The following is a 15,065-nucleotide window of genomic DNA, read 5'->3' as shown; positions in this document are numbered from 1 at the left end:
GTAGAACACCAACTCCCCAATAAACTGTGTTTCAATGCTTCTGGCTTACCTTTAAAAGAGGACATTATTTTGACTTGTAATTTTTTTATGTTTAACTTTATTCACCTGTTTTACTCATTTATCCCTGGTGAAGAGCCTGAAGATTTTAAGACATCCCAGACACCAACAAAAAAAATTCTCAGAAAGCCAGCCCGAAGTACCAGAACTCTTTATGGGTAATGATTACACTTAGAGACCATATAAGGGAAAACCACCAATGCAGTTTATTTTAATGCTTCAAATTCACTGAGAATAACTTCTTAATGTCACATCAGAAGTCAACCCATCAATACTGAATTTGGAAAGCACAATAAAGACTCAGTTTTTTATTGGGACTATACAACTTAGCACTTAGCACAGTACTAGGCACTATGATTCCAGAGCAAAAACAAAAACAAAAAACAGAAGTACGCATGACAAGCAAAATTCTTAAATTCTAGGGAATCTATAAACATCCAAAATTGTACACAAAATGTTGTGTAGAGTGTGCATACATTTTTGTGGGGAAAGGTCCCATAACTTTAATCAGCTTCTTAAGGGGCCCAACCTGTATATGGGAGAATTCTAATCTCCTCTATATTTTCAATAATGAAAGCTGTGGACTTCAGGAAGTTTACTTTTGCACATCCAAGAGTCAAGTTTAGTAACATGCTCTGGTTTAGAGAAGTGAAACAGGGACATAACAGGTAACATAAGCTGGAAATGAGGCAACGCCTATGGGAATTTTCCAGTCCTTCAAAAAAACCAACGTTTAGTATGAATAAAACAATATAGCAAGAATTTAAAATACAATTTAACTCAAGTCCAATTTTTAGTTTCTGCATAGTAACAACATTTTTATTTTTGAATATCACAAACTTCAATCAGAATACTTTAAAAAATATTATTCTGCATGCATTTAACAAATCTGACAAAGGACAGTATCCAGTTTACTTGCATTATACTATGAAGTTTTAATTGAAGTCAATTAACAAATATTTAAAATTAAGTACAGGTAACAATGAAAATCACATTTACCTGATGGCATCCTACCACTATGCACATATTCATGTAACACTACTAGTACTTACCCTGGAGCATAGGCAAAATGTAGATGGAGGAATCACCCTAAAAGCAAATTTCAGGGATTAAATATCATCGTCGTCATCACTGCTGAGGACAAAGCTGCTGCCTGTGGACAGGGGCTCCTCTTCCTTAATATTCCCCAAACCACCCACAGTCCCTCTTTCATCAGAATCATCAAACAGCTTCTCACTGGAATCCTCATCATCAAACAATTTCTCATTAGAATCGTCATCTTCTAACTTATTTTCATCTACAGCTTCATCGCCCTTTACATCTACCTCATCTTCTTTTTCGTCTGAATCTTCAAACATCTTTTCATCAGCATCTTCTTTCTCACCAGCACCTTCAAGGCCCTTTTCATCGGCATCTTCCTCATCCTCGTTTTCATCTGACTCATCATCAAATACTTTCTCATACATATCGTCCTCTTCCTTTCCGTCGGACTCTTCCTCCAACTCCCGGTCGGAGACTTCCTCATCAAACACCCTTTCAGAGCTGTCATCTCCATACTCGGATTTTTCGGTGTCGTTTTCTTCTAACTCTTTATTGAGAACATTTTCATTAAACTCTCTGTCGGAGCCGTCCTCATCAACATCTTTTTCAAGGCCATTTTCTTCAAATTCGTTTTCAAAGCCGTCCTCAGGCTGCTTTGCAGAGCAGTCTTCCTCAGATTCTCTTTCCGAGTCATCTTCCGTCTCCTTCTGGGGGCTCCCCTCTTCGGACTCCTGGTCGGGGCCATCTTCTTCGGACTCGTCTGCAAGGCCGTTCTCTTCATAACTGTGTCTGAGCTTTTTCTTTTTGCATTCTCCTTCAGGGTCACTCCCTTCTTCAGGACTACCCTCTCTGAACTCCGTTTTGGAACTGCCTTCTCCAGCCTCTCTTTCAGGGTAGTCGTCTTCACATGCTCTTTTAGGGCAGCCTGCCTCCGACTCTCTTTCTAGGCAGCCTTCTTCGGCTTCTCTCTGGGGGCAGCCTTCTTCAGCCTCTTTTTCAGGGCCACTTTCTTTAGCACCCGTTTCACAGGCATTTTCTTCCAATTCTCCTCCATCTTCTGTTTTTTCAAACTTCTTTGAATCAACGGGTTCTTCGAATGCCATTTCAGTTGCGGCGTCTTGAACACTCATTTTGGATGTGCTCGAGTGCTCTGAAAAATGCCTTACTCTAGAGGGCCCTGCCCTTTCCGAAGCACAGACAGAATTTGAACGCTGAAGGCCTCTGCTGGCCTCCGGAGCATCAAGGAAAGCCTTCCAGCCTCTCAGCCTTTCCTCCCTTTCTCTTGTGGTCTCCTCCACCTGTGCATAAATGGGAACTACCATTAAAATGAAGTTTTAGGCAAAAGGAAGTAACAGTGCCTCCCAGCATTTCTCCAATTGACAGAAGTATCCTAATTTTATAATGCCTCTCCTCTTAGGAAGTCAAAGCAATTCCATCTTTGGCTTTCAAAACTTAACATCTCAATTTACTACAGTTGACCTTAAGATCATTAAATAAATGCCCACAGCACAGTACTGGAGAAATGTCTCATCAACTAAAAAGTTAATATTTGATCTCTGTACTTTACGACACAGAAAAGAAGAAAATCTTTTTGGTTGAATGTGTTCTTTTCTTATCACTGTTGTGAGCAAGCCTCAAAACTTCAGACCTATAAACTAAAAGATTCAAACATTTTTTTTTCTGTGCTTTGACGGCAAAGCATTGTTTAAAATAAATACTGTTACTTTTAACAGATTGAACTGAACCCAAAACTTATCTGAAGGCCTGCTAGATCCATATTTGTTGGTAATAAAATAAGTCATGTGCCCTTGACAGTGGCAGAGTATACCTGGTAATCTGTAGTCCCATCCCATGCTTGGGCAGTGATTTGACGGCCACCAAACCACCTTCCATCGAGTGTTTGAATACAATAGTCAGCTTCCTCTGGATCCCGGTAGGACACAGAGGCCACACCATCTGGGTGTCTCTAGAAAGACAATGAAGAGAAAGGAGGAATGAATGAGAATAAAAGTAAAACATGTACATTTGAGAAAGTAGGTAAGTAGTGCTTTTTCTGATGATATGCACTAAAAGATTTTATGCATGAAGCCTTTCTTCCCTTCTATCCAGTGAGGGACATGCAGCTGGGGGCTTCTTCAGCTTCATCTGGTTTAGTAAGAACCAAGCACTATGTCCTTGGAAATATTTCTGCAGACAACATTGTTTAGTGAGAGGCAAGCCAGTATGGCCGTTAAAGAGCGTGGACTCTGAAGACGAACAGCCCTGACATTAAGTCCTGGTTCTGCTAGTCAGCAGCTGAATGACCTTGGGCAAGTTGCTCCATTTCTAAACTTTCAGCTTCTTCATTTGTAAAATGGGTATAATAGCACCTACCTACCTGTAAAGTAGCTTGTAGTACACAGTAAATAAACCATGACTCTTTTAATTATTATGTATCAATTTTGGAAGTAAAAAAAAAACGTGAGAAAAGGAACATAAAGGAGAATATTTTTCTTGACTGTTCTCCGAACGTAGAGGAGAATAATTCACAAAGAGGTGAAAATGTGGGCAAATAGGGAACCATAGGTCTCACATATTTTTCTTATACTTTATTTCACCCAATCATGTACACTAGAGTGACGATAAAGTTAAATAATCTTACCAAGTCTATCAAAGCCTTGACTTATAATTCATGTTCATCTAATCATTGCTAACAGATGACTACCACTAAACCTACATAAAAACATTAATATAAAATTTGGGGGCATAATAACACCTGGCAATAACTTATTAAATGGGAAGAATGATTGCTTTGGGAATCATTTGTCCAAGCCATACACTTACATCAAAGAGAAGGAGCTTCCTAATTTGTCCAAACTTTGAACACTCTACTCGAAGGTCTTCTCTGATCTCATTCAGTACCAATGGATCATCCTGCAAAAATACACGATTAAAATGGGTTTGTTTCCTTCTATAAGTACAAATCCTAAGAATCAAATTTCTTGCTTTGACAAAACAACAAATAAGGTTTCCTTAAAGGTTAGTTATGTTTGTTTGCAGTCTACAAAATGAAGACAAGTCAAAAATCAAATGAAGTCACACTAGCACAGCTGCTGCTACTATGAGGGTCTGCCTGGCTTTGAGATGGAGGAAAGGGCCAAGTATGCCCGGCAGCAACAGCAGTGTGCAGAAGCAAGGAGAGAGAGAAGGAAATCCCAAATAAGAGCAGCTGAAAGGCCAGCACAACCTGTGGCGTGTGTTAACAGATTTCTACGCTCTACGTGTACGGAGGAGAGCCCTTTGCTTTGTGTTTAGCAGATTCCTGTTTACCAAAATCTTGTACTCGGGGAGATGTATTCCCTTCAGTGACCAAGGATACTAAGATTGTTCTTTGTGCTTCTGAGATTCTACTTTAACTCACAAGGTAAACCTCCCATATAAGGATTTCTGCTCATCCTGTCTCCTATCACATTGTAACAGAAGCGCACAATAATGAGCTGTTATTTAAGCACACAATGAAACATTCTTAGCTGCTGCTTTCTTGCAACTCCAAGGCTACTTCCTGCTATGATGACTCCCTTAAGAACACTCAAACACTGCTGCTGCGGCGGCACTGAGTTCAGGCAGGCTCTTCCCCTACAACTAAAGGATTTAAGAAGCCCTGTAGGAATTAACAAATCTTTCTGCAAGTCCCAATGTATGAAAATGGCTCATAAAAAGTTACATTACCAACTTGAATTTCAGCTACATACAAGTATAAACGAGGCTGTCTGATCCACTAATTTCTATTGAAGTAGACATACTTTTTAGTAAACATTTAAATTCAACTATCTCATGGGTTTTTATTTTCCTCACCAACTAAACAGAACTGCAAGAACTATAAAATGTGGCTTTTCTCTCCTGAAGTTCTCTCAAAAAGCAAAAAACAAACAACTGGCAGGCAGTTACTGAATTCAAACTTAAAAAAATATAATATCCTATAAATCTGAGGTTTCTAAAACTTTCACTGGCAGGACTCTGGATTTCTCCCATTTACAAAATCTGATTTTGGAGACGATGCCAATTTGTTTTATACACAATTATCAGGCCTCAGAGGAATGGGAGATAGAGCATAAAAGTCATTTGGTGAAGTCATGTGGGGGCCCTTAGGGATGTGTGTGTGTGGTTGGCACCTATCAGACTGTGCACTTTCCCCAGGCAGGAATCTTGTTTGAATGAATTTCATATACCTCACAGAATACAGCTGTCTTTCACGCAGAGGGAACAGTCAATAAAAACTTCTTCAGTTTGAGAAACTATTCCTAATATGTTGATTTTATTTACCAAGGGAAATCAGTATTATATTACAAACACAATGTTTTTCAAAATAATGTAACAAATTTCAGTGTGATTCCATTGTGGGGGAAGGGAGCATTACCTTTTTTATTTCTGTATCAATGTCTCAGTGCTTTTCTATGAGGATATCAAATTTTAGCAGTTCTCCTAGACCTCCATTTTAATTTATACCAGTTTGAAAAACTGTTATTTGTTTTCTGCTGTATAGTATCCTGTAGCTCAAAAATAATCATCCCTTCCTCTAGGAAAACTCTTGAACATAGCTAAACATGGAAATTTTCTCAAGACAACACTTTGCAAGCAATGGACCTGAGACTAAAATCAGACTGACGTACTGAAACCTTCTGTAGTCAACATTCGTAATTTTTTTCCACATTGGTGTTTTATTTCCCCAGGAAGAAATGAACTATGTTTCTCATTTCTTTCCCAGCTAAACCTAAACTGGCCAAGATGGTGGCCACTAACCACACATGGCTACTGAATACTTGAAAGGTGGCTAGTCCAAATTGTGGTGCATTAGAGGAGTGAAATGAACATAAAATCTTGAAGATTTGATGCCAAAGGGGGAAAAAAACAATGTAATATAGCTCATTAATATTTTTCTACCACATGTCAGTATTATAATATTTTGGGTATACTAGGTTAAATAAAATTCATCATTAAAATTAATTTCCCCTATTTCACATTATGTTGTTACTGTGGCTGCTAGGAAAATTAAAATGACACATGTGGCTCACAGTCTACTTCTACTGGACAGCGCTAGTGCACACAACAAGAAACCCACCTGTGCATCTGGGTTTGGATTCTTCACCTCTTGGTAATTAAATTTGCCAGGCATGCATTTTTAAATAAGGCTTTGAATTAAACCCTGAAAACCCTCTGACGTGACATTAAAAATATTAGCCTTTACACTGTTTACCCTGATACCAAAGAGCATTTTTAGGTATTTTGCTTCTAACACGGGTCAGCTGTTTGGAATGAAAGTGGATTCCAACCCCCCAAATCTGATTTCTTTTTGACACCTGGGTAACCTGACAACTCAATATTTGTTTTCCACTACAAAGCTCAATGCTGATGCCTGTTCTTTAGATTGATACAGAATCTTCAGTCAAATCAAACACTCCACAAAATCATCCAGTGAGAACAGGTTTCTCTGATGAACACCTCTATTCCAGTTACATAATGTCCATACCAGCATCACCCCACAGAACCTCCTACCTCAAAATCCATGGGATGAAACATATTTTTGACGATGACGACTCGCTCGTGGCGCATTCGAGATGGTCCAGCTCTTCTCTCAGGTCTCCAATCCAACTGCCTAATGCAACAAAGCAATTAAGAAGTGAATTTTGTTTCATACTTGGAGAGAGGAAAATATGAGTTGTTAATCCTATTTTAATAATAATAATTATTTGATTCTAAAACAACGTGTATTTTAGTCACAGTTCTACTCAGAGAACTTTCTGAAATAAAAATAATGGGCAGGTGAAAGATGGTTCCAGTATCTGAAATCCCCAGAATATGTATTTTTTTCAGAACTGCTGTCTGGTTACAAGCATTCTGATGAAGGTACACTGCAAATTATTTGGTATTTATGACTATCTAGGAAAATATACCTTGAGGCCAAAAAATGTTCAAATTCTGCTGGTTTTTAGTTATTTTATGACTATAAAGAACAAACTGCACTAAATATATAACTACTCACTCTTCGTACAATCTAAATTTTACTGACATTGTGTATAACATTTATAGGTATTTATAGTAACTATTCCTGTAAAAACTATAGGACTATACAACTAAATGCTTTTTTTTAACCTTAAAATAAACTATAGTTTATTTTTATTACTTTTTTTTAAATTTTGGTATCATTAATCTACAATTACATGAGGAACATTATGTTTACTAGACTCCCACCATCACCAAGTTCTCCCTACATACCCCATTATATACAACTAAATGCTTTTATGATCCTTTTATCATTAGTTTAAGCACAATGTTAGAAGAGTTATTAGAACTCACTCTAATAAAAGTACTTATCATTTTGGTTAATTTCTTAAAATTAGCATGTATCAAAAAACATATTTAACAAATGGATCGAGAAACTTGATATTATGCATATACTATAAATAACCACATAGTAGGTACAATGATAAAACCTATCATTTCTAATTTCTAATTCCTACTAACAAACTTGTATATAAAAATTTACCTCCTTGTACAGATGACTTCAATCCACCTAGGAAGTGAACTAATGGCTCTTGTATATAGGATTAAGCTATCTTACTTCATCTGATGTTTTAGCATTTTCCAAAGTGATGGCTCTCTTATCTCATTTAAACCTGTTATAGAACAAATGAACTCCCCAGAAGATGAAAACCACTACCACTGCCAAATCATCTTACTGTACAGACTGTTCAAAGCTTCGGATGACCTAATGAAATTCTTGTAAAATGATCTGTAGACATATTTGATACAACAAAACTAGGTGGCTAATATCAAAAATGTACTCTAGAATATTTACATGAAATTCTTCAAAAAGGAAGAAAAAAAACACAAACTTTTGTTGCATAGACAGCTTTTTCTTGTAGTCTTTGCACTTCTTCTTCTTCTTTGAGGCATCATATTCCCCCTTCAGTTGAAACTTTGCCACCTCAACATGTAATTTGTAGCCTCTAATTTCGTCTTCATCCAAGAGCTTTAATGCAAGATCCACAGATTCCCTCTATAACGGTAAAACAAGATACGGTCAGTAAGCTTCACAATGAAATGAAACTTCAGGAGTTTTTTAGATGATGACTATATATAAATAAAGATTTAATTATAACCACCTCCTCTGGGATAAAGAACTCTAGATGCACATCAGGAAACCTGTGTTCAAGACACAGCTGTTCCAACCAGCTATGTGAATTTAGGCAAGTTCAATAAATTATATCATTAGAATAGTTTTGTCTTTTAGAGTCTCAATTTCTCGACTATACAATGAGGCAAATGGACTTGTGTGATTTCTAAGGTGTATTCCAGTTTTAAAATTCTAAATTATTCCTACTTAAAAGACTAGATTGCACAAGAAACTGGGAATACCAAGGCCAGCCTTCACTTTTTTATTCACCAGTTAATCTTCAAGTCTGTGATATCCTGGGAAGAAGGTAATCACCTGACAGCTTGTATATTAAATACATTTGTAGACACTGGGTCCTATACAACAGAGGCAGTTGTTAGCTCTACACAGAGGTAAAGACCTGAGGGCCTGAGGAGAACACAAGTAGACAAATGAACCCAGCTGCACAATCAACATGGATTGCAGAACAATGAACTATATTCTTCTGAAACTCAATTTACTAGCTTGTCAATTTTATGGGTCATGAATTGTACATATAGTTTCCCAAAACCCCATTTTTTTTCTTTAAAACACTCAAACCCCAAATCTACTGACATTTGAAAATTACATAACTACCTTCTTTAATTTTCATATTCATGCATGACCCCCCCATGTTCAAGAACCAGATCAAAAACATCTCCCAAAAAGCTTTCAAGCTTAATCCTACTGCCTTCTGATTTCATTGAATGCGTATACTCACAACATGCTTGTGGTATTACTCCTGTTGTTTTACTGCTTTGATTTTACTTTGTAATTATTTATAAACGTTCCATGACATATGTGTATTTTATCATTGTGCCCATTTCTTTTGTACCCTTCAGTAATGCGTAACACACGCTCCTAAGGTGACAGGTGTTCTAGAAACGATGGCTGCTTTTGACACTGAGCTTTCTCTGTGCAATTTAATGGTATCATGAATACATGAAGTTCTGCAAATTTCTGTTGATACCACTCTCTCTTCTCTCCCATTCAAAATATATTTCAAAGCAGTAAGCATAAGCTAGCATCTTGTTTACAATTTAATTCAGGGGTCAGAAAACTTCTTTTGTAAAGGGCCAGTTAGTAAATATTTTAGGCTTCATGGGCCATGTGATCTATGCTGCAACCATTTAACTCTGCTGTGGAAACATGAAAACAGCCACAGATAAATGCATAAATTAATTAATGTGCCCATGTTCCAATAAACATTTATTTTATTTACAAGGACAGGCAGTGGGCTGGGGTTTGCCAAATGACTTATCATTCCAGTGGGAAAATAAAATGTTACTGGTTTTCTTCGTGCATTTTAAAAATGTGTTCTGAATTGATTATACACATATACTCCTAAAGAGATCTTTGCACTGAGACTTCTTTTAAGACAAAAGAAGTACTTTGGTTGTATAACTTACATAATACCTTGACCTGGTAACATATTTTCTTAGAAGAACAAGTGAATCACCTCACCTATGTGATACACACAGGCACCATCTGAAATCTCAGTTTTCTTCTTCCTATTTTGAATCCTTATCAGTCTTGGGTTACTGTCTACACAGAATTGTAGCCTTGGTTCCTGAGTTAAAACTGGAGCTATGAGAAACTTATGTGACCACATAACTAACCTTTAAATAACAGCAAAGCCCATCTCCTTTAAGATTTCCTTGATTATCTTTGTAAAGCTTGACCTTAAATTCTTCTGTTTGAGGATCTCTCATAATAATGCCAAACTTGGACATGAGCTGTATAAATTCATCCACTGTAATGTCTGGAGGCAAACCTTTAACATTAGGGGAAAAAAATTGTAAAGGCATTTACAATAAAGGCAAGGGTTACTTAGGTATTCTACCAATTTGAAACCTACAACTCAGATGAGCACAATTTCGATATTTTCTAAATGGACGTAAAATCTCACATATATAGAGTCGAGGAAATTTTTTGTTTTGATGTATTTATATACACATTAAAATTGTTTAGGCTTTCTATCAATGAATCTGAAGAGGCAAACTGCCGCGAAGTCAGCTAAAGCAGACAAAAAGAATGGCATGTAAAATTACGCACACTTAATTTTTTTCAGATTTGCAGTAAACAACATACCCCACACTAATGCAAACAGCTGGACCAAAAAATGACAAACAAATAGACTTTAGAGAAACTGAAAAACTAAAAATCACTTTGTGAAAAAAAATCTCAAAATCAAGTATTTTCTACTCTAAATACTTAAAAAGGTATACGAACCAGACACATATACATTTGTATTTCTGTCTTCTTCAACATGAAACCATCCTAAAAATCAAAATGAAATAAATAAATAAGTAAAACACATACAAGAAGAAGTAAAAGTCACATTATGAAATCTTGACAATGTGGCAGTTTCTCAAAATTTCTAGGAACTTTTTTTACCTTTAGAACAAGACAGACTAATTCAAATCACTGTCCAGCTTTCAAACTACCTGGATATTTTCTAAGATAATTAGTGGTACAGCCCTATCTGAAAAAAGATGACTAGTTTATCTTGGTTCTTTATGATTCTGACACTTTAAAAAAGAAAAAGCACCCTTGTCCACACTTGAGGCCGTGGCATGCTCAGGTAGCTTCTGACTCCAATTACTGTGTTAAGCCTGGAGTTCAATTTAATTAAACTCAAAAAGTTTGGAAAATACCTTACAAACAGAACTTGATAATTTCCTAATAGCTCTATTTTGAAAAGGGATTAACTGAGGCATAAAACTGCAACAGCCTACCCAAAACCCACAAGTTAGTTCAAGAGCCAACATAAGAACCCACATAATAAGAAAAACCCCTCATGTTGTGATTCCTTCAAAGCTTTTACAATTCTCTAAAAAGTAACTACAAATACACACACTCACTAAAATTTTAAATTTTTATACTCATGTTTTGCAAGCTAAATCCACTTGCCTGATTCAGCCTTTCTCTTTTCTCCCCTCTTCTTGGAATCACTGGGTTCAGGGGATTTTCTTGGTGGAGGTTCCTCTGCAGTCGGAGCACTGATATTTTGTACATTTGCAGTAGAGCTAGACGCACCATCACTAGAAAAGCCGTAATTGGCTTGATAAGTAGCAATGAAATCTTCAGTGATCTAAACAAGAATTTAGCACACACACATACAGAAGTTAAAAAATGATTTCCTCCCTTGAACAGTCTAGTGTTAAATTACAGCATATTCAACTACACAACCTAACACACAAGTGTTTTCACAGATAACAGTCATACTAATTAGTCTAAATGCAAGAATAAGTCTTCTTATATAGAAAACTGGGCATAAAATTAATAAGACAAGGGTACTTGGATTATCAACACAAAAGTCTGAGATACTGGTGGCATTTTAAGTGATGCTGGCGCCTTTTCTAGTTTCATTTATAAATTACTGCCTCTGTACAGTCTACTTGACTAAGGCTACAGGTATATAGGAAAAAAAGTAAAGTCAGAATAAAAACCAATAGTCAACGAATAATCTAACAATAGAACCAATCTTTCTTTTACCCTATATACATACAAATGTACATGTAGACTAAATATTTAAATCTCTAGTTGCAAAGAGAGGACACAAAATGGACCTCTGATTTGGTATATAAAGAATAAGCTAGCAATTATAGAACTAAATACTTGTTTGAATCACATTTTCATGTAATGTCAGAACAAATTAAGACCAAAATCAACTCACATCTATCCTCCTGGCATTAGGGGGCAAAAAAACACAATTGCACAATGAAAGAAATGTAGTTATATCTTCATTCCGATCAATGTTAGGCACCCATAGGAATGGGGAAAATTTTAAACTCAAATTTTAAACAGGTATGGGCTTCCATAACGCAAAAAACTAGTGCCACAAAACTAGCCTCACAAATTAATCCATTATCAGACTATTGTTACAATTACTCAGAAGGGCGGATCTGAACTACAGCTGGCACTTACCAGTACAAGTGAAATAGTAAATGTAACGATTTGGAGGATATGGGATAGACACACAAATACAGAAAGGGAAAGAACAAAGTTGAAATAAATAATTTTAAGAATAGCAGTCAAATTACACAATGGATATAACACACGGTTTGTATTACCTTGCCAGTCCATTAGGGTGCTAATGGTTATCCTTTTTCCACCCATAGGAAACCTTGATTAACAGGGTACTTTCACCGAAAAGTTTACAGAACCAAGTTTAACATCAGTTATGTTACTCCAAGCTGAAATAAGTTTTAACAATTTCCAAACTAAACAAATCAACACAGATCTTTTGCATCCATATTCTATGCACCTCTAGTCATATTCATGCGTGGTTATATGGTTCAAGCACATATGCCTAGGGTCAAAACTTCACAAGAAAGTAAAGAGGGGTGCAAAGTTCAATCAGTGAAGATATATAAACGGCTACTTTTCTTTCTCAAATCAAGAAGCTGCATCTGAATTCCTAGGATAAGTGAGGTTGGCTATCTGATATTAACAGCTACTCAATTTGCTCTTGGTGTTTTTCCTCTTTGCAATAAAAAGCAGTCATCAATATAATAACCAACTGTGACCTTCACAAATAAAATAAGGCATAGAAAAGACTTAAGAATTAAATTACATTTAAGACATCTTCCAAAAGATCTAAGTTTCTTTACACACGGTTCTACAACAGACAACAAAAAGAAACGTCACTATCCACAAGGGCTCTAACTCAAGACCTCACCAAAGCGTAAAAGGAGCGCCCATCGAAGCTGGCCGGGTGGGCCCGCTCGGCAGTGGCGCCCGTGCCACTCTTACCTTGGGGAACCAAGCCTTCTTGTTTAGGTCCCACTCGTAAGGGGTGTCAGCCGGCTGCTGCCCGAAAGAATCGGTTTCTCCGCCGGGATCTTTCTGGGTGTCGCCGTCCTTGGTGTCTCCGTACAGTTCTTGCATTCGCAACTGCTCATCAAACTCGTCGTTCCCATCCAAGTTGCTGCCGCTCATGGTGGCGACTTAGCCAGAGGCAGGGTCCAGGCCAGCGAAGAGGCCGAGATGACGCTGGAAGAGAACAGAGAAAGGGAGGTCGGCAGAGGTCGGCCCGCACCCCGTCGCTCCTTGGCGCGCCTCCCCGCGGCGCCCCAGCAGCCCCCGGGAAGTCGGGACCACTCGGCTGCCGCGCCGCCCCCCGTCCGCGGTTCGCGCGCCGCGCGCGCGCCGATTCACGCCGCCCGGCCGCGCCGCCGCCCACCTGGCGAGCTCCGCAGGGCTTCGGAGCCGCTGCTGATCCAGAGCGCGGCAGGAGCGCGCACGCGCGCAGCCGCCGCCGACCGGGCCCGAGGCGACTGCGGCTCCCGCGGCAACGACAGGAAATAACTTGAAGTCCGGGGCCCGCTCAAGCTGACGCAGTCGCCATTATCAGCGCGTCGGAACGTCGCGGGTCGCGCCGACACGCCTACAATGACGTCAGCAAGCGCCGACGCGGGGCGGGCGGTGCGGGCCCGGAGGGCGGGGCGCCAGAGGCGCGAGCCTGCGGGCTGGTGTCCGACGCGGGCGTGGGGCGCGAGCGCGGGGGCCGCGGCGCCTGGGGACCTGGGGGTTCGGCGGCCTCCACGGCGCGCAGGACCGGGCTGGGCTGTTGCGGTAGCCAGAGGCGTGGGAATGTTCCCACTCTGCGGGCGCTGGGCGGGTGTCGGGCACCGCCATCTTTGGGGAGTGGATGGGGCGGGCAGGACAGGTTTATCATGCTGGGAGTAAAAGATGCGCCTCCTTCGTCCAGAGTCCCCTCCTCCGCGTGGGAAAGCATGTCATTTGTTTGTTTCTTATGATTTATTTCCCTAGGATAGGTGTGGGCTTCTGTTCATCTTGGTCCCCTAAGCACTTAGCACAGAGTCTGGTCTCTAGTGCGTATTGAATGAACGAGTGAATGAATTAACGAACGAACCCATCGAAGGGTGGAAGGATCCACGTTCTTTCTCCTTACTCAGCCCACTCTCTCTGGCACCTCCCTCAGGCTGGAGAGCGACTCTTTGGGAGCCGTGGGAGGGAGGGCAGTAGGTGCTTGTCCCTTGTGCTACATAATTTAGAGGACCTCTGAACTGGACCATCCAAGTGTGAATACCACCTTCCCTGGCCGAGCAACTTCGTTTTTGTCTCTCTTTTAGAAAAACAATGCTTTTCCTCTAAACAGACCCCCTCGCCCCCAATCACACATATCGCCGAAAATGAAGGTCTATATTTTTTTGACTGGGCAGATGTTTATAGAGCTCCTACTAAGTGCCAGGCACTGTACGATGCTCTAGCAGTTAAGGCAGGCCCAATCCAAGGGATACACACTTTACAGGGTTGGGAAATGACCTGATAGAAGTACTGGAAGCTAGAGACCAGCAGTTTTCAAGCTTTTTGGTCTCAGGACCTTTTTACACTCAATAATTACCCAAGACCTGAAAGAGCTTTTGTTTGCATGGATTATTTTTTCAGTATTTTTTGTAGTAAAATTAAAACAGCTGTTTAAAAGTACTAATTCCTTTAAAAAAAGCAATAATAAACCCATCATATGTAAACAAATTTCATAACCCAGACCTGAGGTGGGGGGAAAAGCTTCCCAGAAGAAATTATTTCTACTATTCCAGTGACCTTTGCTTCTAAATAGCGGTTGAGTATGGGTTCTAGAAAACCCTAACTCCCCAAATGCCAGCTTTGTGAATATGGCTTCAACTATAACGATTTTTAAATAGTAAGTTGGGTGGGTTTGTTGGTTTGTTTTTCAATTACATTTCTTCATGAAGTTCTTGTTCTGGTGGGGATACTGGAGGCCTGTGCTTGCATGCATTTTTATAATACAGATAACAGGAATTTT

At 39.2% G+C, this 15,065-nt stretch overlaps 1 protein-coding gene across 1 annotated transcript; it reads right to left on the bottom strand.

The window, feature by feature from the left end:
* Positions 1 to 240: 240 nt before the first annotated feature.
* On the bottom strand, positions 241 to 13,654 carry HTATSF1 (HIV-1 Tat specific factor 1). Its single transcript, XM_037016948.2, has 10 exons — positions 13,458 to 13,654; positions 13,028 to 13,267; positions 11,183 to 11,363; positions 10,502 to 10,549; positions 9,889 to 10,043; positions 7,971 to 8,134; positions 6,631 to 6,730; positions 3,922 to 4,011; positions 2,927 to 3,064; positions 241 to 2,396 (listed from the first exon to the last, which is right to left on the bottom strand). Exons 2-10 carry the CDS (start codon positions 13,211 to 13,213, stop codon positions 1,167 to 1,169), a joined length of 2,292 nt encoding a protein of 763 aa, XP_036872843.2. The 5' UTR covers positions 13,214 to 13,267; positions 13,458 to 13,654; the 3' UTR covers positions 241 to 1,166.
* Between the last annotated feature and the right edge of the window lie 1,411 nt (positions 13,655 to 15,065).

The sequence above is a fragment of the Manis javanica genome, chromosome X (genome assembly GCF_040802235.1).
Source record: "Manis javanica isolate MJ-LG chromosome X, MJ_LKY, whole genome shotgun sequence".
In the NCBI taxonomy this organism is placed as follows: Eukaryota; Metazoa; Chordata; class Mammalia; order Pholidota; family Manidae; genus Manis; species Manis javanica.
The sequence above is the reverse complement of the archived record's forward strand: the minus strand, read 5'-3'. Positions and strand labels throughout refer to the sequence as shown.

Bases quoted from the DNA above. Each gene is read 5' to 3' on its own strand.
- HTATSF1 (XM_037016948.2), bottom strand. From the start codon at position 13,213: ATGAGCGGCAGCAACTTGGATGGGAACGACGAGTTTGATGAGCAGTTG. The intron at 10,044-10,501 runs GTTCGTATACCT...CTAATGTTAAAG, and splicing joins TACAAATGTATATGTGTCTG to GTTTGCCTCCAGACATTACA. The intron at 3,065-3,921 runs GTAAGTGTATGG...TTGTCTTTCTAG, and splicing joins GGAAGCTCCTTCTCTTTGAT to AGACACCCAGATGGTGTGGC.